The 25,393-nt window shown below is 42.1% G+C and overlaps 1 protein-coding gene across 1 annotated transcript in view; it reads left to right on the top strand.

Moving 5' to 3' along the window:
- Positions 1-25,393, top strand: part of PRKAG2 (protein kinase AMP-activated non-catalytic subunit gamma 2) — a 233,677-nt gene that overhangs the window by 48,923 nt on the left and 159,361 nt on the right. Inside the window, exon 2 of the mRNA XM_035899623.1 lies at positions 21,286-21,357. Within this exon, the coding sequence (XP_035755516.1) occupies positions 21,286-21,357 (72 nt within the window). The remainder of the gene's footprint in view (positions 1-21,285; positions 21,358-25,393) is intronic.

Below are 25,393 nucleotides of genomic sequence, written 5' to 3'. Positions count from 1 at the left end.
CATCCCCATGCAATGCTATAGGCTTGGGGAAAAGTGGCTGGAAAGCTGTCTTGCAGGAAAGGACCTGGGGGTGTTGGTCAACAGCTGGCTGAATATGATCTGGCAGTGTGCCCAGGTGGCTAAGGTGGCCAAGAGCATCCTGGCTTGTATCAGGAATAGTGTGGCCAGCAGGACCAGGGAACTCATCCTTCGCCTGTACTCGGCACTGGTGAGGCTGCACCTTGAATACTGTGTTCAGTTTTGGGCCCCTCACTACCAGAAGGACATCGAGGTGCTGGAGAGTATCCAGAGAAGGGCAACAAAGCTGGTGAGGGATCTGGAGCCCAAGGCTGATAGGGAGCGGCTGAGGGTACAGGGGGTGTTTAGCCCGGAGAAGAGGAGGCTGAGGGGAGACCTTATCACCCTCTACAACTGCCTGACAGGAGGTTGTAATGAGGTGAGGGTCAGTCTCATCTCCCAGGTAACAAGTGATAGGATGAGGGGAAATGGCCTCAAGTTGCATCAGGGGAGGTTTAGACTGTATATTAGGAAAAATTTCTTCACTGGAAGAGTGGTCAAGCATTGGAACAGGCTGCCCAGAGAGGTGGCAGAATCACCATCTCTGGAGGTGTTCAAAAAACATGTAGATGTGGTACTTTGGGACATGGGTTAGTAGACATGGTGGTGTTGGGTTGACAGTTGGACTTGGTGATCTTGGAGGTCTTTTCCAACCTTAATGATTCAATGATTCTATGACCACCAGCCCTTTCCTGTGTGGCTACTCTGCCGGCAGCCCCAGCCCACGCTGGAGCATCCTTCCCTGAGAGCTGGGCAACTCGCAGGTGGTTTAGCAGCAGATGAAACAGCCTGGCTCTCAGGTAAATGGTCCATCTGTGTTCCAGAAATCCCTATGGTCACCTGTAGTTACAATCTGACTGCTGTCTGACTGCTCTTTCTGATAAGAACTAGCATAATGTTGTGGATGTAACTATTCCTAAAGCATTCATGCCAGTCTACAAATGTCCATGTTGCTTGTACCTGTTACATTCAGCCCCCAACCGCTGCATGTCTCTAAATGAAAATGAGTGGATAAACTGGTTTACTTTATTTTCATTAAGCTGACAAATACCTTTACCACATTCTTTATGGTGATTTTATGACTCTCTGTCAGGTTTCTGCATGGCAATATATTCATTTAAAAGTGTTTATTTTCTGGCAATGCTGACCTACTTTAAATGCGGCGGGGTGCTGTTAACCTCCAGTTTTTTTCAGCAGCTGGTTGATACCAGCAGAGATCTTTGTACTTCAGCTCCTAAACCTTTAATGACATTTTAACTGCTCGTTACTGTATGTAGGCAACCACTTCATCCTTTTCTAGGTGGGCTCTTGCTTAAATTCAGAGTTAATGGTTACTATTTATTGCATACTTTAAACCTGCATGCAGCAAAGTTGCTACGTGCACGTAGTGCCTTAGAAAACCCAGAATCCCCAACGTGAAGAACATACCGTCCCTAGCTAGGCTGTGCAAAGGTGTGAGTATGTGGATAATTTACCTCTGTCCTGCAGTCACAGGGACAGCTTAGATGAAATAACTCAATGTCCAGCACGACTGAGTCCTAAAATAGGTGACAAATAGTCATGAGGTTCAAAGAAAATAAAACATGCTGTGCAGTGTGCAAGAGCGCCTTAATTCCTGGATAGTTGTGCTGTGATGTTATTGTAATGAAGTGTTTTCTTTTGGGTAAATAATTAGTGCTCTCCAGAGAGCCGCAGATGTGCTGTAGCATTATATGTACTCAGCCACAAACTCAAAGCCAGGCTTAAAATATGGTAGACAGTTCAGGTGTGTCTGGTTTTATGTGGAGCTAATTACCATCACCTTTTTCTCCTTCCTACCTCATTGTTCCACCCCATTACCCCAGCTTTTTTGGCACTGACTCCCCCATCCCTGTTGCTGCTGAGGGAAGGCGCACAAAGCAGCCCAAAGGCAGAGGGATCAAGGAAGCAGCAGCAGAGCTGAGGCATCTCCATTCATCCATGCTCCCAGTGCCATGTCCTCATAGAAGTGCTGGTCCTTAGAGGTCCCACTCTGAGACCAGTGAAGCTGGAAAGGGATATTGCAGAGTACATGTTTTTATGGATTCTAATAAAGAGTCTTGACTATGCACACAGATACACAAGGATTTTGCACTGAGGCCTGTGGTTGGAGCTCTTGCTCTTAACCCACCTGTTCCCATGTGGTTTTCTACCATTTCTAGATGCTGTAGTATCATCCTTCTTCTGTTGTCTTGTGGGACTATTTCTGTCTCAGAAGGGTGTTTGTCAGCCAAGCCCTTAAGGGGTACGCTAGAAGCAGGGTAAGATCTGTCTCCTATTTTTCAGGACTTTTAAAATTCAGTGCCTTTGTCAGAGAAGGAAAGCACCGGGCTCTCTGAGCTCTTCCACAGAGTGCAGTTCAGGTCATACTGAGTCACCAAAATTGCTACCCTTGAGTTTTGCACGCTTCTGATTCAAAGCCTCCCAGAGCACTGCTGCTATCAGTGTCACAGCCCCTCCAAATGCCTCGGGCAAGGCTGAATGAGGGACCACTGAGTCTCTGACATTAATTTGGCTCTCTGATTTATTCTTCCCTGGAGATCGGGACATCTCTGAGGGACTTCATCCCATCATAGAGGATTACAGTCCAAAGTGTAAGTCCTTTGCTCCATGTGTTATTGGATGCTGTGTCCCAGCCTAACCCCCATAATTCTCACCTGTTGCTCAGAGACCTCGTCCGATCCCAGACAGAGCACAGCTCTGCACTGGCACCTCTCCAGGAGTGCCTCCAGCCTCTTCCTCCCCACCATGATACAGGAAAGAGTCTGTGTCCATCCGTCTGTCTAGCTGTAGACAGGGGGACAAGGTGGGAACAGCAGTGGGGAGGGCCAGCGCAGAGCAGGGCACAAGGCTGCTATTGTGCAGCATCCAATACTGTCATTGTATGAACACCCTATCATTTCAATATCATTTGCATTTGGATATATATGTAAATACAGAGAAAAAAAACCAAACCCCTCTGCTTTAGTTCTGTTGAAAAACTAGATACTTTAATTCAAGCATGCAGCTATCCTGGTTTTGGTACCCAAGCTGGCTGAGACATCTCTGGCGCAGTGTGATTCACCTTCATTGCAGAGGCTTGCGGGGTGCTCCCTCCCCCGGGAGAGATGGGCACTTACTCACTGGGGTTTGGTGTTTCTCACATGGATGCTCTCCTTCTGGCTTGTCAACAGTGAGTCAGGAATCCCAGCTATTGGGTTCGTTGCTTGGTAGGTCATGCTGAAAAATTGCAAAGAAAAAACTGACTGAGATTAGTAACAGAATAAGCTGAGGATTTTGGTTTTCATGGGTTATTTCTCTCCACTCCTCTCTCCTCATGTTGTTCTCTCTCTGCCACTCTGATTTCCAATTTTGCCTGATTTGCGGGGATGGACTCCACAGTTCACCCCTACCTCTTATTCTTGGTTTTTAATGCTTTTTTTCTGGTACTCCCTTTTCCAGCCTGTGCAGATCACAGCTGTCCTTTGCCAAACATCAGCTCCTGAGAGACTATTTTAGGTGTCCCACTAAGAGCTGGTGTAGTTTATGGTGCAGTTCAGGACTTTTGTCTCCCATTTCATCTTTCCTTCGGGCTCTGCTGATCTTCCAGCCACTGCTGTTACTTTTCCTGCCCTTCCTGCTTCTCTCACCTGAGCATCCCCCAAGTGTGTTGGCTCCTTGGCTGCAGGCTGCTGTGGTGCACATCTGTATTGCATGTCACTTTTAATTACGCTGCCTGTGCTCAATAGGAGCAGGGATAGGGCAACCATGAATATGATGCCTGTGTTCCTTGTAAAAATATGAAAAAACTTTCTTAATTGCACACTGAATAAATGCCCTGCCCTGCCGCGCAGAGCTGTCTCACCGTGTGCTTTGGTAATAGCTATATGCTGCCGTGTTTCTAAGTGGTATCTTCACAGACAGTAGCTCCATTGATTTCATGACACTGCTTGCTTAGTAAGAACAAGGAAACTATAATGGAAACAGACCTCATGAATTCATCTAATTTATGTACTACTTACAAAACCACCAGATCTTTGTGGAAAATTATAGAATATAAATAACACCAACTAATAGCCAGGCATTTTCAGTCTCCTCTGGGAAATTGTGGAAGGTTGCTGTACTGCCAGTTTGAAATTTATGATACTTTAGTCTTGTACTTGGGCCAAAAAGATGAAATAGAGTTGGTGTTTTGGAACAGCTTGGGGGAATTGCACAGGAATTGTGTGCAACCAAATCTGAAGCTGATTTAGAGGTCTGGCTCTGAATTTTTGCAAACCAGAGTTGTTAAACTCTTCAACAGAAAAACAAGATACAGCTGGTACGACATAGACTCTTTCAGTTGAGCAAGTAATTTTGTAGCTTTACACAGGTGAAAAGGTGACAGTAATGAATCTGCTTTCCTCCTAGTTTGGTCTTTGGACCGTAAGTGAGTGTTTGGTTCACTGTCAAAGGCACAAGTCGGTTTTAGTGATTTATCTTCCTCGGTGTTACAGCCCAGTAAAGTGTGAAAATCCTACAGTCCGTCCAAATATGTGAGTGATCTAGAAGTGCTCCAAAATGAAATCTTTTTTAAAAAACATATATTTCTAAAATGAATAATGACTGCTGAGTTTGAAATGCAAAGACTTAAGAATTTTTGGGAAAAAAAATCTGAAAAATCTATTTGCAGGGGAAGTTGATTATATAAAGCATTTTATGGAGGCTTATAAATTTTCCTTAATATGTAAGGAAACTGCTAGAATTTTTGATCCCTTTTTATACAGACTCCTAGAACTTGTCAATAAGGTACGGTTGAAAATACAATTTAATAACTTTATTTGGGTGATTTCCGATGTGACACCATCTTGTACAAGAGGCTGTGCACTAAGTCACTGCTGCTTTTTGTCACCAAGGCTGCTGCATTTCAGTCCTGAGCCTCAGTGTCTTTGATCAGAACACATGCACTTGAACTTCCCATTTGAAATAAGGTATTTATTCAGAAATGAGTTTGGTTTTTTCTCGGATCTTCACTAGTCGCCTAGCCAGCCACATCTGAGCACAGGTACTTGATCTAGGAATATTTCAGTCATAAGAGACATTTTAATTGATTAGTAAAGAATACACAAATATTTACATAAATGTGATTTTGACACTTCAGGCCTGTAGATTCAGGAATAGCTTGGGCTTCTTTGGCAGGACACATCAACATAAATGCAAGTAGTCATTAAATAATGGTAAGGAATGACAACAATAACCGCTTCCCCCTCCCCCGCGCCTGTTTTTCATCCCAGAAGGGTGAGAAAGAAAATGGCAAATTATTCAATGTTTTTCATGGATGCCAAAAACTGGATAGAATCCAAAAACTAGTTCAGCAAATATTTATGAAATGGTATCTAAACCATTAACTGTTCTGCTTATCTGAGATGTAGTTGTGCAATCTGTTTCTCCTGCTTCGTACTCCTTATCCAAAGGTGGGGGAGGAAAAGGCATGTTTTTGAGGCAGAACTTGTGCCAAATCAGACTTTGAGACCAGAACCAGTTTTGAAGATTCGTTTTTTAAAAACACCTTAATAGGTCTGGGTGATTCTTGCAATTGGCAACATCAAACTGAGCCCTGTGAGTGATTTGAAAGGGATGATTTAGGAATATGGGACATTTTCCTGGCTCTTAATGCCCCTTTTATTTGATCTCTAATCAGAATAATCCTTTTAAGTTAGCTATACACGGAAGCATTTGAGCTGAACCTTGCTTTGCAGTCTGGCTTGTAGAGGACCTGTTTCATTCCAAGATGAATCCAGTCTTCCTTTTTGCCATCTCTAGGTCAGCCACAGTTGCCTTCCTTTCTCCTACAGCTAAAGTAGGAGAGGTGCAAGTGTGTTTTGCTTGCTCCAGCTGGTTGACTGGTTTCTCTGGTACCCTGAAACAGAATGTAAGAGGAAGCTTGTTTATTTTCCTAAACTATTTGTATATTCTGCATGCATAAAATATCAATTTAGAAGGGGAAAAACCTTCTAAACACTAAATATTTGTTCATTCCTGTGTTAAAAAGGGCTGCCACTGAGCTTGTCTTAAAATGGTTCAAGTAATAGCTGCTGTTTGTGGGTGAACAGTATGGACTGGTTTTGGCTATTTTGCTTTGAAGGGACCTGTTTTATCAGATGGAAGAGCACTTAGCACACCAGGGAAGGGAGGGCAGCAGCCTTTTCCTAGGACGTGCTCTCTGCCTGGCACACGAGGGGGTTCAGCTGGACCTAACCTCTGTTGCTGCTGAAGAAAACGTACTGCCTGGCTTCAGGGCTATTTATCATTTGATTTAGACAGAATTAAGGGCAGTGTTGGTTGCATCCAGCTGCAAAGGGTGCAGGGTCCTTCAATGAGTAGGATAAATAGACTGAGAGTTATGCATAAGCCAGGCTCACCTCACTGTAATGATTTAGTGATTGGTAGCCATTAATCAAAGCAAACCCTCCATGTTAAAGAGTGTTTCAATACATCATCACAAACGTTATTCTGAAATGGCCAAGAAAGGATTGGCAATGTGTCACGGCTCAGGATCTGGCCACCTGTTTCTCCAGAGAGGTGTCAGTTCAATGTACACATATTTTGATGCCTTTTGTTAAAATATTGGAAGCTGTGAAGATGATCTTTCTGCCTTCATGTTAGCTTTGTTCTACCAGAGGTGACCTCATCTGCGGCAGCCTTCAATAAGCGTCTTGGCCAAGGATATGGCCCCATGGTCTGGGGAGTGATTTCTTTGCCAGTAAAGGACACTGCCAGATTGTTTGGTGGAATAATCAAAGCTGAATGTGCTTATATAGAGGGATTTTTCAAATAATTCTTCATCCCCACCATCCCTCAGCTCCTATAGGGAGAGTTTGCATTGTTCTGCTAGCACTTGCTCACGTGATACCCTTTCAAAATCTCTGCTAATATCTTTGTTTTCAACGGTAATGTTATACTTTGTGCTTGGACACTGTGTTTTCCCAGTGAGGTCTTTATAATAAATTACAAAGTCAATTAAGTCTTCCTCTGTTCGTGCTGCAGATGGGAAAACTTAAGCCCAGAGAAATAATGTGACTTTTGTACAGCTACAAAGTGGACTTGTGGTTAAGCGGGGAATAGGGCTGTTACGGTGCAGCAGATGCTCCAGCAGTTGAAAATGCATCTGCTGCTCTATGCTGCCTTTCCCCAGGTATTCGATACTGATGCAGACGCAGCCTCAGTTATCTGAAACTTCTGCTATGGAAAACAGGATCTTTTTTTCTTCTGATCACATTAAAAACGTCTGCGGTTATTTGAACTCCAGCTTCCCTGGTGTACCCGCAACATTTAGCTAATGCACCCAATACAGCGCTTAATTACCTGCTTGTACCGTCCGTGCGTGTCGCTGGCCCCCGTCAGAGTTAATGTGACAGGTTGCTGCAGTCATGTAATCGAATCCTACGATGCCTAAAGCATTTTTGGCACGGCGCCTGCAGCGAGGGAGAAACCCATCGCCTGCCTTCTCCTGCGTTACCTACCGCTCCTGCCATCCGCTCGCCGCGCCGCGATGGGAAGGAGGAACACACCCAGCCCTGGTCCCCATCTGTTGCAGCACCGGCTTCAGTAGCAGAGCCTGAGATGTTCAAATGCGCTTGCCTTTAGGGAAAAGCTTTGAATGCAGTTCTTCAATGGACGTTTCCAGCCAGACTGCAGGATTTTTCAGAGCTGTAAGTCAGAATGGGGCTTGACTGTCTGTGGGTTTCTTTGGATTTGATTTTTTTTTTTTTTAATTTATTTATCTTAGGAGGGGGAATAGGTTTTGCATTAATTTAGGTGGAAGTCTGAGTGCACTGCAGGACTCTGCTGAGAGGCAGGCATTCTTCAGGCTGTGTAAGAAATGCACGGTTCTCGGGTATTTTGGGTTTTTTCATCGTGTTTTGTCTCTTTTGTATGCATGGCTGGCACAGGGCTGTTGTCCTGTTTTTAGAGCATTTAATTACAACAGATACTCCAAGGCTGAACAAAATGTTCTTTTATCTAGTTAAAGAATGTAGCTTGGGTTTTTTTTTTTTTCCTTGCATAACTTTTTCTTAGTGTTTTGGAAAGAGAGATTATCTTTTGGGGGGTGTTTATTTAATTTCAGCCTAAAACCATCTGGTCTCTGCATCCTGCAATGCCTGGTTTTCTCATACTGCTCATCTCAGACCAGCCTGAACTGCTGGGCAACTAATTGCTGTGGCTAGTCATTGCAAACCCCAAATCCCAGGTTTTTGGGAACTCCTCTTTTGCTTATTGATTTTAATTTGATATTTCATGACATTCGTCAGGATAAAAAGGTGTATTACATGCAAGAGGAACGCATGAAGCTTTTTTCGCTTTCTGCTACCAGACTTAATGCTGAGCACACGCAATTTGCACTGCAATTAATGGAGCTGTGAGATAATGAATGTCCGATAATGATGAGGCTGACTCTTTCCTGGGATCAGACCCAAAGCCTGCAGTGTTTAAAGGTGCTCCGTTAGTGGGGTGAGGGGAGGGGTTTGGTGAATAGCAACTGAAATTCGTTCTAGTACAAGATGCAGGGTGTGTTGCCAGCATCTCGTGTGTTTTGCTTGTTGGTCACTGTGTTTTAGCTGCTGTAGGCCACAGGAGAGATTATATATATATATTATATATATATATTTATATATATAGGCCACGGGAGAGATTAGGGTATCTGCCTTTGGGGAAGAGACTTCACCCTCAGCTCTATCCTCATTATGGGCTGAAGAGTTGTGAATCTAGGAGAGGCTGGAAAGCAGAGGCTGCACTGACTTTGAGCAGCCCTGGGAGGTGAGAGAAACCTGAAGTTGCCAAAATTGGGAGTCCGGGGGGCAGGAGCATCTGTCGGAAGAGGGAACAACAGGCAGGAGGATGAAATGGATCCTGCTGACCTGGGGCCAACCCTTGATCCAAAGGGAAGCAGTGGGAAACACAGCAAAAGAGGACTCTCTTGCACTTCAATTTAGTAAGTTTTTGGTACTGGGAGTGGGATAAAAATATATTTATTTTGAAATATGCCACAGTTTGAAATAAACACAAAAACCCACCCCCCAAAACCCCATCCTATCAATCTGTACTAGGATGTCTGACACTCATCAAGAAGAAATTAGGAGAATTAAAAGCAATATTGTTGCAAACCTTTAAAGGCAAACCGCAGAGTTGGCGGAAATCACCTGTAGCCAGAGTTTGCTTCAGGCAGCAAACAGCCAATGGTTTTCCATCAAGAAGAGAAAATCCCTGTGTCATTTCAGCAGGTTTGGCCACCAAAGCAGGTCAAGTGATGAGCTGATTTGGAGCCAAGAAGTATTTAATCATCTTAAATTTAAAAGACATGGCAGTTAAAAAAACTATGAGAGCTTGTTATCATGTCTGTATACACACAGAATATGATCATGTACTTTTAACATATATATTCTCCTATATGAGAGCATGTTTTATATGTGTGTAAAAAAAAAAATAAAGATGCCCTGTGAGATGAACTCTAGCACGTCCACGTCTGGGAGGACATAGTCATCAGTGGCAGGCTGTTTCCATTTCTCACTGTAGGTGCTAATGCTTTTGCTTTTAGAGCTGATACTTGTTTTGGTAAACTTATCTTCTCGCTCTGATGTAAGAGATGCTTTTCTAATGAGTATTTAATGACTTCTAGCACCTGATTGCAGTTCTAAGTCCAATTTCCATTCCTAATAGAGCTCAAAATAAATGTGAATAAAGCTTGGATTTAAATGCATACTAATACGTGTACAACTATTTAATACATATAGGTGGAAATTAACATTCTTGATGAGAAAAAAATAACCAATATGTTTTTAGAGCCATATTACTTGCATTAACTTAATTTTTGGTAGTGAGGAAAAAACTGTATTTTTCTATGAAAACAAAAGGAGAAAGCAAAGCAACAATTAAGAATGTTATTCTGAATCAAGATTTCCTGCTTGTGGATTTAATTCACCTTGAGAAGAAAAAATGGTTTCATTGTCTTTTGTTTCCTGCTTGGGTGCTTGTTTGTTTTGTGGGAGGTTTTTGGTGACGCTCCTTGGCAGGGCGGGTGTCCATACCGGGGTGAACCACAGGCAGAGGCTCTCCCTGCGGCTTGGTTTGGTAATTCCAATGTGAGCTTTATTTTTTTTGTGACAAATGGGTTTGGACTGTCTGCCACATGGGTTGGAGCAACAGCCAGTTATAAAATGGCCTCTCCTGTGCCAGGCTCGTACTCTGCCCATCTGTCACTGTGTCCAGGGTGTCCTGCTAACTTGGAAATGTTTCCCACACTCTCTGAGCAGGATCAAATGCTTCTTGACACATTTTGATGCACAAACTGCCAGCCAAATCAAATGCAGATTTGCCTGTTTCAGCTCACCAGTGTCTGTTGGGTTTCAAAACCATTGCATGGGGCAGAAATTACTTTTGGCAATGTGTATGTAGATATTGAGCTTAAGTTTTCAGCTGGATTTACCTGAATGTGTGTTTGCTTGTCTTTTCTCCTCAGCATGTTCAGATAGGTCCATTGTAATCCTGATGCTTAAATGGGCAGATGAAGAATATGGTAGTTAAAATCAGAAGACACTTACTAAAGGAGCCAGAAATTAATATGGCTCATTTGTGAGTTTTTTTTCCCTGCACTGGATCTAAACTAGGAATGATTTGTGGGGAAAAAAAAAAAAAGTAGATACCAATGAAAGCCATAGCCCTTGAAAGAAGCTTGTTGTTTATTTGCGGAATTATCTACCTTAAAATTTTAGTGTTACAAGTACAGTAATTAGAAAAAAACTCAGTGTGTGTTATTTCTGTCCTTCCCTTTCCATATGAGGATTATTTCCAAACTGGACCCACTGCGAAAACTTATTTTCAGTGATGGCTATTTCAAGTGCGAGTGAGTAATTGCTTTGTTGTGTTCTTCCATTTGTCTCATTGTTCACAAGGTTTTCCAGATGGGTAAACATTTTATCCATCTTTCTTGCAGAGATGGTCATTGGTGTCTTCTAACACCTTTTTCCGAGCAGAGCTGTGATGCTTTTTGAAGCACATCCCTTGAGAAAGCCTTAACAACCAGCCAGGACTTGGTGTGAGGATGCCTGGAAGTGCAAGATACACTATCCCTTGGACTTTTCCCTTAGACCATGCCAATTCTCATAACAGACATGCTTTTCTCAGAGGTTGTATAGCTGGTCTGTTTTCTTAAAATGTAAACTCTAGTTGTTTCAATTGGACACAGTGACTCCTTCGTTTTCACTCCAATGGGCGCTCACCCTGTCAAAGAGTTAACCATGTTTTTTATACAGCAGCCAAAGCGTGTAAAGAAAATGTACATTTTAGTATCACTAAGAAATGCCAACAGAGATTAGGACCCCATTGTGCTACCCTTTGTATGGATGCTTATAGTGCGTCTAGACTGCAAGCAGAGACGTGATTGAAGCTGGGCTTAAATTAGCCCGGCTGAGTTCTGACAGCCGTACAACGATGGAAGAGAGGAGCTTGAAGTGAGCTAAATTGCTGGAGTATTTACTCAGCCTCCTGCGGGGATTTTGCAGCCTACGCTAACCCATGTGTTGTCATGGCTACACTTTATCGGTGCTGTGCGGAGCTGGGTGAAAGCGAGCTGGTGTAAACCATGCTTGCGATTGCTGTGTAGACATGCCTGTAGTAAGACGCAATCCCTTGTCTGGACAGCTTGCTTTCTAAATAGAGGGGGGGAAAAAGGAAAATAAGTTATTTTATTCCCACTTTATAGGCAGTAAAGAGGGAGAGCTAAGAGGCAGGGTTCATTTCTCCTGTGTTGGATCATACAAAGTTTAAGCAAGTTGTGTGGCCTCTCCCATACCAGGGGAACAGCAGCACGTTGCCCGTTGGAGATGCTGGCTTTTCCCTGCTCTCTAGGCTGGACAAAAATTGTGGGGTGGGTGACTAGTGCTTTGAATGGCTGAAGGTAGATGACAGATATTCAACCTTGATTGGTGTAAACCATGCTTGCGATTGCTGTGTAGACATGCCTGTAGTAAGACGCAATCCCTTGTCTGGACAGCTTGCTTTCTAAATAGAGGGGGGGAAAAAGGAAAATAAGTTATTTTATTCCCACTTTATAGGCAGTAAAGAGGGGAGAGCTAAGAGGCAGGGTTCATTTCTCCTGTGTTGGATCATACAAAGTTTAAGCAAGTTGTGTGGCCTCTCCCATACCAGGGGAACAGCAGCACGTTGCCCGTTGGAGATGCTGGCTTTTCCCTGCTCTCTAGGCTGGACAAAAATTGTGGGGTGGGTGACTAGTGCTTTGGATGGCTGAAGGTAGATGACAGATGTTCAACCTTGATGCCTTCCCAGAGGTAAGCCAGATTGCCAGAGTGGGCAATGAAAGTCTCATCACCTAAGTCCATCCGTGAAGCTATTCTGGACTGGATATGCAGTTTGTAAAGTGGTTTGGATTCCCACAGGATGAAGGATGTAATGGAATTTATTAGTATTGCATGGCACCGCTAACTAGAAAAAATAATAATGGTACCAAATCTCAGCATCTCTCAGCTCAAAGCCAAGGGTAGGACCAGATGGACATACAAGCTGGATTTCAGGCAGAGTACTGTACTATGAATGTGATAATGTTTTCTAGATTACCTGTGAGAATTTGAGCTTGCTTCTGTCCTTGAGGGCTTTTTATGTTGCCATCTTCATCAAAATGCACCTTTAAATAAGGAGTTCAGAGGGTGAAGAATGAAGACATCCATTTTTTTGGAAAAAGAAAAAAAAAAAGTAGTTTAGCCTCTGAAATAAAGTAGATTTTATATATATTAGTCTCTTTTTACATGTGGTGCTAAAACTGTAACAAAAGCTATAGCAAAGTGACTGTAAACTTTGTAGGCATGAAATTGTTCTCTGCAGCTGCAGGGTGACATAGGAAAATGTGGCAGGAAAGCATCACGAGGGGAATCTTCCCTTGTTGTGGGCTCCATGTGTTGTCCCCTTTGACCTCCCATTCCAGTCTTCAGCACTCCAAGCACAGACCCATCCCATTCTTCCTTTCCTTGCCTAATTTTCTCTTTGCTTCTACATTTTTTTTCCCTTTTGTTTTTAGTTGAGGGACTGCTTGATCAGAGCAGTTCCCTCACTTGCCTGGCTCTCCAGCTATAAGCTTTCTTATAATTGTTAAGATTATTCACAGTTATTAACTGAAAAGAATGTAAAGAGGAGGCAACAGGCAGCTGTCTTCTTAAATGCAGTGAACTGGAAAAAATAGTTGCCATCCAAGTATTTATGGCAGAGATTTTCTGCCTGGTGTGATTGTCACCTTTTTTAGTCATATGTATGCAAGGGAGAACCCTGCAAGTCATTCTCAGGTAAGGCCATCAGCTGGAGGTTTTCAGTTCTGATTTTGTTTTGTTTTACTCTTCCTTGAGGAAATGGTTTTCAAAGAGATTTGGCCTATAGGGAGTGGGAAAAAAAACATAAAAATGCAAAACACAATGACTTTTAAAGTAGCTGAAGTGTAGAGATGATTTAGAAAGCCTCATGATGATCCTTGCTTTGAGTCCCCTTCAGATTGCCCCCATGCTGCAGCGTCTCAAGTGTTTTCATTACATTATGGCAAAATCATCTTTTGTTTCCTGCGGTTCTGCTATTTCACTGTGGCTGAAGTTATGTTTTATAGCAAACGCATGCTTTTCTCTGCAAATGCATTGGGATCCTGTGTCTCATTTATGTAAGACAACCATATAAGTATCAGAAAGCAATTCTGTTGGCACTGAGTATGTGCCATCTGAAGGGTAATGTTTCCAGTCTCCTGCAGTCCTTCCCTATAGTCATGTCTCTTTGTTGTTTCTTAATTCCCTCATCACTCATCTGACCACATTTTCCAGGTCTGAGGTATGTTATCTTCTTCTTTCACCTTGTGTCTCTCAACTTTGGGTGCTTCTTGAAGGAAATGTCTCACTGGAGAAAGGTTGTTCTTCGGCTGAGCACTCAGGAATAGCACTTAATAATGAGTTTGTGTGTGGATCGTGGTGTCACGGGGAATACTGAGAATTTTGTTTTCCTCCCTGACTTGCTTTCTCTGCTGTTCTCTCACTTTCTCTCTCTTTTTTCTTCTTCTTTAAAATGACATTTTGTTATTTACACGTTTGCTAGGTTGTCCATCTGCCATTGTAATAAACATTCTGCCAGTCACCATGCTGTGTGGTTCGTGGTGTGAAGGAGCTGACAAACCAGGCTTTTGTGAGCATGGGGATCATATTCAGGCTTTGTCAGAGAGCCCCTAATGATGGTCTGGGATCTGCTGATGAGGTGGAGAGCAATACCCTTCACCACAGCATTTCCATACAGCCCTGAGCTCTCTGGACATTATAAACATTATGGGGCTCCAAGCAGAACTGATTGCATCCCACCCCAGGCTATCTGTGCTCCACTCATCTGCAAAAGGCTGAATCACCAAGAAGATAACGGTGGTGGTTCCTGGCAGGAGAGCGCAAGGCTTGAAAGAAAATTTCATTTTTTCCATGAGCAGCGTAGGAATGTGTTCTAGTGATTTAAGTCTGAGACTGGGAACAAACCAAAAAACAATCTGCAGTCTCTTGGCAGTTTTTGTTGATGAACCTTGTCTACAGGCTCAGAAGAGAAGGAGTGAATTTGCTGTAGACTGCTGGAGATTAATGCCTGTCAGGATCAGTCAAGAGGTTTAGAAATGAAGAAGGATGAGCACATTCAAGGCTGACAGTATCACATGATCAGGATAACTCAGGAAGAACAGCTTGGAAGACTGCTGTTTTCAGGGGAATATCAAGGACTTATTGGTTTCATGACTCTCTTTATCCCCTTCCCCTTGAAATTCTCAGTTTTAGCAGCTCTTTCAGACCAAGCGGTGGCAATCCAAGCCAGGCAACCCCCGGGGGCGGGGGGGACGGACAGGGGAGAAGTGGTTGACATAGCTCTTTAGTACTTTGCCTGTTGTTTCAGCCTACATGTAATTCAAATGCCTTTGAATTACATGTAGGCTGGTTTTCTTATGCAAAGTTTTCATATGCAATTTTTTGGATATAGGCGATTGAATAATCACGAGATGGATGGTGACTTTCACATACTGAGATCTGGGTTAGATTTCGGCCAGCCATGACCCCGTAACTTGTTAGATTATACCTCTTGGGACTGAATATTTCCCATTTCTTCCAGGCATGTCATTTAGGATGATTTACCCTCTGTTATTTCAAATCTGATGCTGTGTCCACCTTGACACTAAAGCACATACAGCTGGTCCTGCACAGTCCAGCTGACTCCTGGACCACGTTGCCTCTGGCATCTTCATGCTGTGGACAAAATCAAGTTTCTATAGCTCATTTCTACCATTTCAAACTCTCCAAACCCACTCAATTGTTCTTTTTTAATACAAATAGCCTTAAAAGTAATAACAAACAAATAGATTGGAATAGCCTTGTGAAGTACAAAGCTGGCTTGCACAAATTTAACCAGCTTCGTACATCTGTTACTGCCCACTCCCATTGAGTCATACCGAGACTTAGTCACCAGCATCCTCCGTCTCACAGTACAACTTCTATATCTGTCTCCAAAACACATGCTGCAGTCTAGATGGCATGGGGGAGGGAGAAGAGCAAAGCAATGAGCAACCTACTCCTAAAGGAATAAAGCAATGTAGCAAGTTTTATTGTACTATACTATGACTAGTATATCAAAACAACAAAAACAAAAGGACAGAAGTTCCTGTGTAAGTCAGTTTTGAATCTTCCCTTGTGCAATAATTGAGTGATTTGATATAAATCCCCGAAGGCTTTCTGATAGGACTGTTCTCAAAAAAAAGAAATTTTTCTATTCAGTCAGAGCGACCAAGCTATGCCCTCTATTCCACAGAGTTCAAATTTTGGATTCCATTCACAGGCTATTAGCATATGTAGCGTATTTGCTATTCAGAGTTTTACATAGGCTTGTAATAGGTTGATCTAAAATCCAAAACTGATCTAAAAAATATCTGCTAGTATGCAGGCTGAGCTGAAAGAAACTGTTCACAGCTAATGTTAAAAAAATTCTGACTTTCTCTGTCCTTGGTAGGATGGTTGAAGTGCTCATGGCTCAGTAACATCAGCAGAGGAGGAGACTCCGAGAGCCCTGTGAAGGTGTGATGCTGAGGAGCGTAGCTTTTACCAATTTTTTGTGAGATCAGGGCTCTTGTCAGTACTCAGCTTCATTTCTCTGTATCTCGTTTTCTTTGTTTATTTTATTAAAAGAGCTGTCTCCCCATATTGAAAAGCTGTCTTAGTGAAGTGTCACCTCCTGCTTGAGTTATGTTGTAAAAAGAGACTGTAATGTCTGGCAGGCATTTCACATCCTTAAATTTGGTGCAATCCTAGCACAGATATAGAACTTAACGAAGCAGAAAAATAACATCTCATAGGTGACACCATCAGTAGTCAGGACTGCATGATGCTACCTGTGCCAGGACTCTGAAGTTGCTTATAGCTGAGGAACCCAGCCTTTCAGCAGAGATGGGCCATGGGGCTGCCATGAAGCCATTCTGACCTGAGTCACCTCTGAAACATTGCCAAAGAGTCAACCATGTTCATGGGTCATGGACCCATCACCAGGACTTCACCTGACTCTGTTATTCATGGCTATATCTTGCATTTGAAGGGACAGTTGCAAAGGATGGCAGCAGGGAGCTGTTTGTGAAATATTCTTTTGATACCCAGCCCTGAAATTTTGGACCACTGTTGAGCGGGGCCATAAAAAAGTCCTACTTCCACCCAAAATACCTTGGAAATTGGTCTCTGACCTGTTAATCACAGCATGACCCGAAGTGCCTTGCTGGCTCCTTGGATTCAGCCATTGCAGAGAAGCTTTTTCAGCCTGGCTGGCAAAGTAGCCTTGAAACAAAACAATAATAAAAAAAGAATCCTGTTTATTCTGTGTTGTTTACTGGATTCAAGGCTTTAGTGGTCTGTTACTTAAGCTTGCAGCCTCTGCAACAGAATTGCTGGAAGCCTTCTTCTGACACCAAGGTCTCCTGGATGCAGCAGCATCCAGACCAGCATGTCTGGGCAAGCCTTTTTGGCAGGAATCCTCCCCAGTAAGAAAAGGAACAGTGAAACTGCCTGGAAAAGGTGAAAAATGGCTTAGCTAACCAAATCTCACTCCTGTTGCTGTTTGGCTATGCTATGCCAGCCAATGTATTTGCTTTCTGTATCCTAAAATGTGGTTTTCCTTCCTATTCTCCAAAACAGTTCTGAGAAAAGGTTCTTTGTTTTCCCAAGATATCAAAGAACAAAAATTTTATTCTTCCTTCTTTTCACATAATCCCAAGTATTCTGGTATAAGGGCTAGCAAAGGAAAAAGAGCTGGAATTAAGACTACGCCCTATAGATGTAGGGATAACCCAGACAAGAATCACCTTAGAGTTAGTCTCCCCTTTGGAGGAGAAATAGGGAAAGAAGTGGGAGAGAAGGAAAGTGCTCTTGCAGACAGAATTATCCTGACTTATACCCTGCAAAAACTAAAGCAGTAGACAAGCCTGTTAAAAACAATAAAGTCAATTTAGTTGCTTTTTTAGATCTGTTAACCTCCTGTGCTATCAATAAGAAAAGTCCTGGAAAATTGCCTGTTGAGTAGGTGTTGTCGGAGATTGCTCTCCCCAGGAGGGAGCCTGGCTGGTAGCAGGAGCACCAAGCCGTGGCTCTGCTGTGTCACAGCTCTGCTGTCCTCCGGAAAAAGCTTTGATATCCCTGGGGCTGTATTCTTCAGTGACTATAACAGGAGCTGCCATGACAACCTCTTGTAAATAAAAGTGAATTGAAAACAAAATAAATCTGAAGCGGCTTTGTGGCTGTGAAGTAAATCTCAGCTGCTCAAGAGGTCATTTTTTCTAATTGGGGATGGCAGGAGTGATGTCTGGCTGTCAGAGGGCACTGAGCGGTGCGAAGGACCGACTGAGGAACAGGAGCATGGCAGGGAAGCTGACTAAACTTTGCAAAACAGACTTTGCACACTCTTAATTCCAGGTTAGCAGCAGTAGGAGCTGCAATCTCTGGTGGCCTTTGTTCCTTACAGGAATGATCACAGACTGTGATCTCTACAGAAGGTGTCTGTCTGAGGATGTAATGCAGGACTGATGGATACAGGGAGTGATGCTGTTCGTTCTTCAGCCAGGGCTCTGCGGTCTCAAATGAGAAGCACTCTTCCTTGTACCAACACGCTGCTGTACGCCTTTGGCAGAAGTTTTTAGAATGTCTCACCAGAACCAAGTGAGTTTCCAGGACACTTATTGCAAGCGCAGTAAAGCAGAGCTGGAGAGCAAGCACGCTGTCTAAGAATGGTGTCGATCCCAGGTTAAGGGCAGAGCGAGCCTTCAGTGTGTATCAGTTGGCGTGAGATCAGAGCAGTCAGATCTGTGGTAAGGGCTGGGCTGCACCGTTGGCCTGTCAAGAGTACTGTGGTGTTTTGCAACACTTTTGGAGCAGGGTGGGGGTTTTTTGTTTGTTTGGTTTTTTTTAAGAGTTACTGTATCATCAACTGTGTGTTGAAGAGGAACATAAGGAAGAAGTAGAGATCTAGTCTGTATTCTGCAGAGATACATGCAAAGAGAAAATAAGCGTCTGATATTTCCTTGCTTAAACAACAGGTTGGAATTGAGAGAGCAGTGTTTGCAGCCTGGCATTTGATATATATTTTTTTTCCTTCTGTAAATGCCTTCTCATATAGAATCTTGCGAAGAAGTGAAAGACAAAAAAAAATGTTAGGTAGCAGCTACAATTACAGACTTTATCGTAGGACTAAAAGTACAATTATTATCCTGTTTGAAATGTTCTCCAGCACTGTATTAACAAAGAAAGGTCTCACGCTGTCCACAGAGGTATAACTCCGGTTATTTCTGCTTGCAAGTAGAAATCTCCTGTTCTGCATGTAAAGAAAGATGAAGTTAGCGTACCTCCATATCTGAAAGTTGCAAATTAGAATAGAGTCATCTGCTGGATTTCATGATACTTTCAGACTTTAGAATTTAATATATATATGTTTTTAATCTTGGAATTGTAACTGGGAACTGAAATTTAGCTCCTAGAAAAATAGTTTTACCTACCTACCCCCTCCTGTTTTTGAGGTTTTCTGTTCAAAAAAAGAAGTTACAGTTTCATTCCTAGCTGTTCCAGATCTTCTGAACAGCTTTTTCAATCCTGATTACTGGACATGTGTCCCCTTAAGCCCAGTTTCTTCCATCCAGTCTCCAGCCTTCCTAAACAACAGGTTTTCTCTCTGCGGATTACAAGAAGTAATATAGGGATGCTAATATGTGGAGCTCAAAAGATGTTATTTCCTTGATTTATTCCATGGAAAATGAATTAGCACACATCAGATTCCAGCTTCTTCACTACTGGAGATGGCTGGAGGAAAATGTTGGTAAATCCTTTGGCTAAATTAAAGTAAACACAAGGGGATATGTTTTTGTGTAACTTTCCACTAGGCTCTTAAACTTCTTTACAGAGATTCATCACTTAAGTCTTGCAGTTCCATATCAAGTAGGAATAATAATAATAATAATAATCCATTTATTGACAATGTTTATAAAAGCCATTTATGGCTGAATAACTCTTGTATGGAGTATGTAAGTCATTTTGGTCTTAACTAATTGTAAGAATAAACAAATTAATAGAGAAGCTTTTCTTTAACATCCTGTGGTGCCTGGTTCAGTCCCTGTCAAATCTTGATAACAGCGAAAATCTAAACCAAATTTGCCTCTTCTTTTGGCTTTGAGGTGTTTCCTTATGTTTTTATTTGCAAATGAAGGTGATGTGAAACACAGACGTCAAAGTGTGGTGATAAGGGTGACATTATATAGTTGGGTTGGTGCTTTGTAGTTTGGGCCTTTGTAGATAGTTCCCATTGAATTTGCATAGATAGACCCTGGAGCATACTAATTTGTCATGAATACTTTGGTTTGTGGCCTAATGATTTAGGGCCAGCTTGGCCAAGCCTGGCTGCTGCTGCTTTTTTTTTTTTTTCTTTCCAACTTGGCATGAATTACTCCCATGTGCTTCAGTTCCAGTAATTCAATATTTTGTTCCTTATTTTCGTTGTTCATTATGTAACCAGAATATTTTCAAACACTTGTAAGGATTATGCCTGAGTTATACACATTTTTGAGCATATTTTGGATTTAGTATGATTACACAATGTGATGTGATTAGACCTGTGGCTGCTCTGAATTCTGAAGGCAAGCAAGCCTTGCAGACTTCTCGACCAGTGCTAATTTTTAATTAAACTCTATTTAATCTCAAATTAGGTTTGCACAAAACATTTATTTATGTTTTGAACTATTTTAAATGGGATGCAGATGTGGTGGTAGAGAAGCACTGAATCATTACATGGAAAGGGTGATGCCTTGCATCTGGGTGGTTCTGCATTGGGGAGGTAGTCTTGACATTTAGATCAAGATTTGGGATCCAAGACTCAGTTCTTCAGCACACAGCATTAGGCAACCCCACGCTTTTTGTCACAGAATTACTCATTATCTACTTTTCTGATCAAACAGATGCTAAACTTGACACTAACATAATTTCCTTTTGCATGTAGAGCTCTAAAAACCCCGTGGCTGGAACACGAAGTAGCATAAACAGAACAGACGGCAGGAGGTAGAATATAATTGCAGTTTGTTTTTGTTAGTTAAAGATGAGCATGTGTGCTTTTCTTATGGCTTTATTGTCTTTAGCCATGCAGAATTGGGTGCTTCTCTCCAGTCTGTGCAAGTGAATTTGTTATTTCCTCCCCAAGCACTGTGTTGCAGTTTTCTCCCTCTGTTATGTTACATCTTTTACAGAACATCGACATATTCTCATTTAGGTTTTGTTTATTGCCATAAATACTCTTTAAACTAAGATTATACATGCCACTAAAGGCAAGATAGGCCATTTGCTGAGCACGTATAATTTCCTATGAAATTTTCTCTGGGATTTGAGTACCTCCCTTTCAAAGTTTTAGCACAAGGCTTTGCTTTGGCTGTGCAGGTGCTTTTTCATGGTGATTTAGTGCAAGCACTGCTAAGGGCTTCCTATTCATTTGTTACTTACATCTGCTATTGAGTTCACAGCCAAGGAGAATGATCAGAGCCTGTGTTACTGCTTACCAGCAATCACTATGGGTAAAGCAGTGGGCGCTTCGGAAATAAAACCACGGGCTGCAGTCATGGGATGCTCTGATGGAAGGAAAAAGACATTAATATAGGACATCAATTTTTCTTCTCTGTCCTGGCAGGATCTCAGCTCGTTTGCCATGCCATTCCTGGACGGTGATGTGGAAAGCACAGACAAAAATGCTTCTCGCAAGGTAGGATATTTCCAAAGCTTCACCTTCGCTGTAGTGGTTGAGTCCTTTGGTGGTAAACACAATTCATTAGGCTTAAAAAAGCCTGGGGTTTTAATCTTTCCTGCCATACCATTAACTTGTTGAGAGTGATACACTAAGGCAAATAAAGTGACTTTTGCAGATCTTACCATGATGGTGCTTATGCACTGTAATCTGTAGACGATGCTAACCTCTGGTGGTATTGCTTTAAATACTGCAGATGTTGTGTGTAACACTGTTGTAATTCAATGAAGCGATAATTGCATAGCTGTATTCTCAGGAATATAGTTAGCTAACAAAATTTGTGGTGTTGCTACAGAAATACAGTGCCCAAATAGGTGTCTGTGCCTGTCCGTATGTTTTCCTGGAATTGCCTCCTGGTGGTTGCTCTCTGGCTACAAAGGTTTTAATTGTTCAATGTCCTTGACCTGTCTGTCCTTGGCACTGGCAAAATGAGCTGCCTTCATTTGCTGAAGCCATAGCGGTAGAGTCTTCCCATAAACAAGGTGGAAAGGTTTCTCCTCAGTGTGGGATGAACATAAAGTTATCCTTCTGGAAGCATTGCTGTGATTTGTTTTTCTGATGGCCTGCTATTAAATTAAACCAATACATTCACAGAATTTGCTTGCTTTAAAATGATCAGGAAAGCATATTCAATGGAGGACATTAGGGGTAGTTACACAGCGCCTACACAATCTTCAAAGCAATAAAAATTGTGGGTGGGATCTGTCATCCTCAGGTCCTGGCCTCATCATTTTCACAAAGCGTTGAAGTGCAAGCTGGTCTGCTAAATGTAAGCCTCCTACCAGCCAAATTACAGGCTTGGTGAAAAGAGATAGATACTCCTCCAAACAGTAGATAACCCCAAGAGCTGATCTATAGCTACACAACAGACCAGTTTGACTTGTGGCAATACTTACAAGGCTATGGACCTCTGTGAAGATTAAACCTGCTACAAGCCATTTGTCAAAGAGTCTGCAGTTGTAGTTCAAGGCAGGTGAAGCAATAAATACCTCCTTAGTGAAGCTAATCTGCATCTAGAATAATAATAACTTAGCTCTGTTGACAGCACAAGTTTCTACTCCTTTGCACCTTGCAGGAAAGGACAGTTGTTTAAAAGAATTCTGCAATCCATCAGTGACTGAATATGTTTATAACATTGGCCTTGTTCTTTTCTGCATTGGACCTTTTAAGTCTGACGTAGGAGTTGCTGGCACGGAGGAACAGTAGATGCCAGGGAAGCTAAAATATTCAGTGTTACCGAAAGGTGCTTGTTTGGTGGGTTTGAACAAAGTGAACAATGTGATGTTTTTGGAAAGGGTTGTAGTGCTGGAAGAAGGCAGAGGTTTCGAGCCAAAACTTGATTTTTCCATTTATCACCTCCTTTTCCCAAAGAAAGGTGAGAAAGCTGCATGAATCTCAGTCCTGAAGAAAAAAAATATACCAAAGCCTATCTCGCTCATGTGTAGTATTACATGATACTATTTAATGACTTCCACTTTGCCATTTATGAGGCCCTTGTTTTTCCTCTTACTGGTCTTGGAACTCTGATCCTTTCTTCCCCCAGCCTGTATTGATACTGGGGGTTACCCCAACCCAGGTGCAGGACCTTGCACTTGGCCTTGTTGAACCTCATGAGGTTCACACAGGCCCACCTCTCCAGCCTGTCCAGGTCTCTTTGGATGACATCCCTTCCTTCTGGTGTGACATCCCTTCCTTCTGGTTGTAGTGCTGGAAGAAGGCAGAGGTTTCTAGCCAAAACTTGATTTTTCCATTTATCACCTCCTTTTCCCAAAGAAAGGTGAGAAAGCTGCATGAATCTCAGTCCTGAAGAAAAAAAATATACCAAAGCCTATCTCGCTCATGTGTAGTATTACATGATACTATTTAATGACTTCCACTTTGCCATTTATGAGGCCCTTGTTTTTCCTCTTACTGGTCTTGGAACTCTCTTTTGATGAGTGCTTGTCTTGGTGACAACTGGAAGAACATTTCAGTAGTTGCCCCTTTTTGCAGCTTCAGTAAATGCTGGTTTTTTTTCCCCAGACTTGGGTCCAGTTCTGCTTATGGAAGTGCAAATAACTTTGGAATAACCATGCAACTGCGACTTAACATCTGAAATTGTTTTTTTAACTGACCTTTTTGACTGAGCATGTAAGACCCAGAGTTTTTCCTAACAGCATATTTGAAGCTCTGTTCAATATGTGCAACAAAGCAGTAAGAAACTACTGGCAGTGCCCAACTTCTGATAAGAAAGAAATCAACTAGCAAAGTCCATTGCCACACATCTTATCCTAAATATTGTTTTCCTCAGTGTGAAGGTAGGATCTTTGCTGCTAGTGAATGATGGCTAGCATCAGACTCCAGTATTTTATTTAATTCTAACTAAATGTTTGCCAGTCCCTGCTGCTGCTGCTACATAAAGAAGCTCCCAAGTTGCTGTTCACTTTCAAGTGAGATGTTTTTTCTTTGGTAAAGTTTGAAATCACAGTGTGATGTATAACTTTAATATATAAAAGTCAGTATTTCACTAACAGCATGGCTTTTTGATTCACCAGTCATGTTGGGGCCTGGCAATTCATGAGGGATGTCTCTCTTCCTGCACTTAACTCTTCTGTCACCTGGACTATAGATCAAGGTACAGAAGGTTCACAATCTGTCTTTCCAATCTGCCATTAATTTAATTCTCCTGTTCTTTGTGAAAGGCTTTTAGAAACTGAATTAACATGTTTCACATACATTCTCAGCACTTTACCGTGCAATCTCATGTCTCTCAATCTCAGCAATCCTCATTACACAGCGAGGAAACTCAAGTGCGGAATTACTTGTTCAGGTTCACACAGGTATTTTTTGGCAGCAGTGGGAATATGACACACATTTCCTGAAGTTTATCCTTAATCACTTCTCATTAACATGGCTACTATTATAAATGATGTATTCTTCTTTCCTTTTTGACCAATGGCAGGAAGGGGGTAGGAATAGTTTTTCACCTTCCTCTGATGGAGAATACAATTATTTTGAAGACTTGATAGAAGTTTTTGGTGTGATGTGATGGAGAAAGGTAGCTCTTGTGCCTGTAGTAGGTTTTCGGGCCCTTCTTATTGCCTGACAGATTGCCTTAATGCTTGTGCTGGTAGCTTTGTCTAAAACAACTGGTATTGATGTTTGCCCCATGCTCAAAGCTAGGACTCTCCAAAAATGGCTTGAATCCTTCTTGCAGATAGACCTTAGAGGATCATTAAATACAGCAGTATAGACAAAGATAACCGGGAGCTGAGAAATTATTAGATTTACTGGATTTCCTGAGTCTGGGAAAAGACAGTGGAAGAGGAGCAGTTTAGAGGCCTGGAAAATCATGAACCATGTGGAGCATTGTTCAGAAAATAATTCTGGTACGGTGTGGCAGGGCAGCAGTCAATGAGTCAGCCTCTGCACCCAAATGGCTCTATCAGTTTTAGAGATCTTAGCATCTTGAATGCTTATAGATGCTTCATCTAAAATGTAGGTTAAAGGATAAAGTGTGGAAATTACAGAAAGCCCGGGATTGTGAACGATTAGAGAGAAGAAAATGACACAAGAAGAAAATTGTCATGTGGATGCAAATTATAGATGGAGGAGGGAAGAGGAGGGAGAAGTTTGAAGAACTACATTGATCCATTCCTTTATGGAAATAATAGAATTGTCATAAAAGTACAGAAGAAAGCTTGGAAAAGAAGTGTGCACTAAAGGCTCTGTTCCCTCCATAGGGAAAAAGCTGGTGAGATGTTTATCTTAGATGATAATGGTGACTGTCGTGTTAATGACTGAAGTGTATTTAAAGCAGAAGATGCTAAAGCTAGATATTTTAAAATTAAATCCAAAGAACTCTGATAAAACACTCTTGAATTAATTGGCACAGCTTTCTTTGACTAGTGCTGATTTTGAATAAATCTTAGAGCAGAGATGAAGTTCCAAAAGACTGCAAAAAAAGCAATTACTGTGTTAATATTTACAATGTTTGCAATTAGGATAATTTACA

The sequence above is a fragment of the Egretta garzetta genome, unplaced genomic scaffold (genome assembly GCF_000687185.1).
Source record: "Egretta garzetta isolate BGI_Z169 unplaced genomic scaffold, ASM68718v1 scaffold117, whole genome shotgun sequence".
NCBI lineage: Eukaryota > Metazoa > Chordata > Aves > Pelecaniformes > Ardeidae > Egretta > Egretta garzetta.
This window is presented reverse-complemented; position numbering and strand designations above follow the sequence as displayed.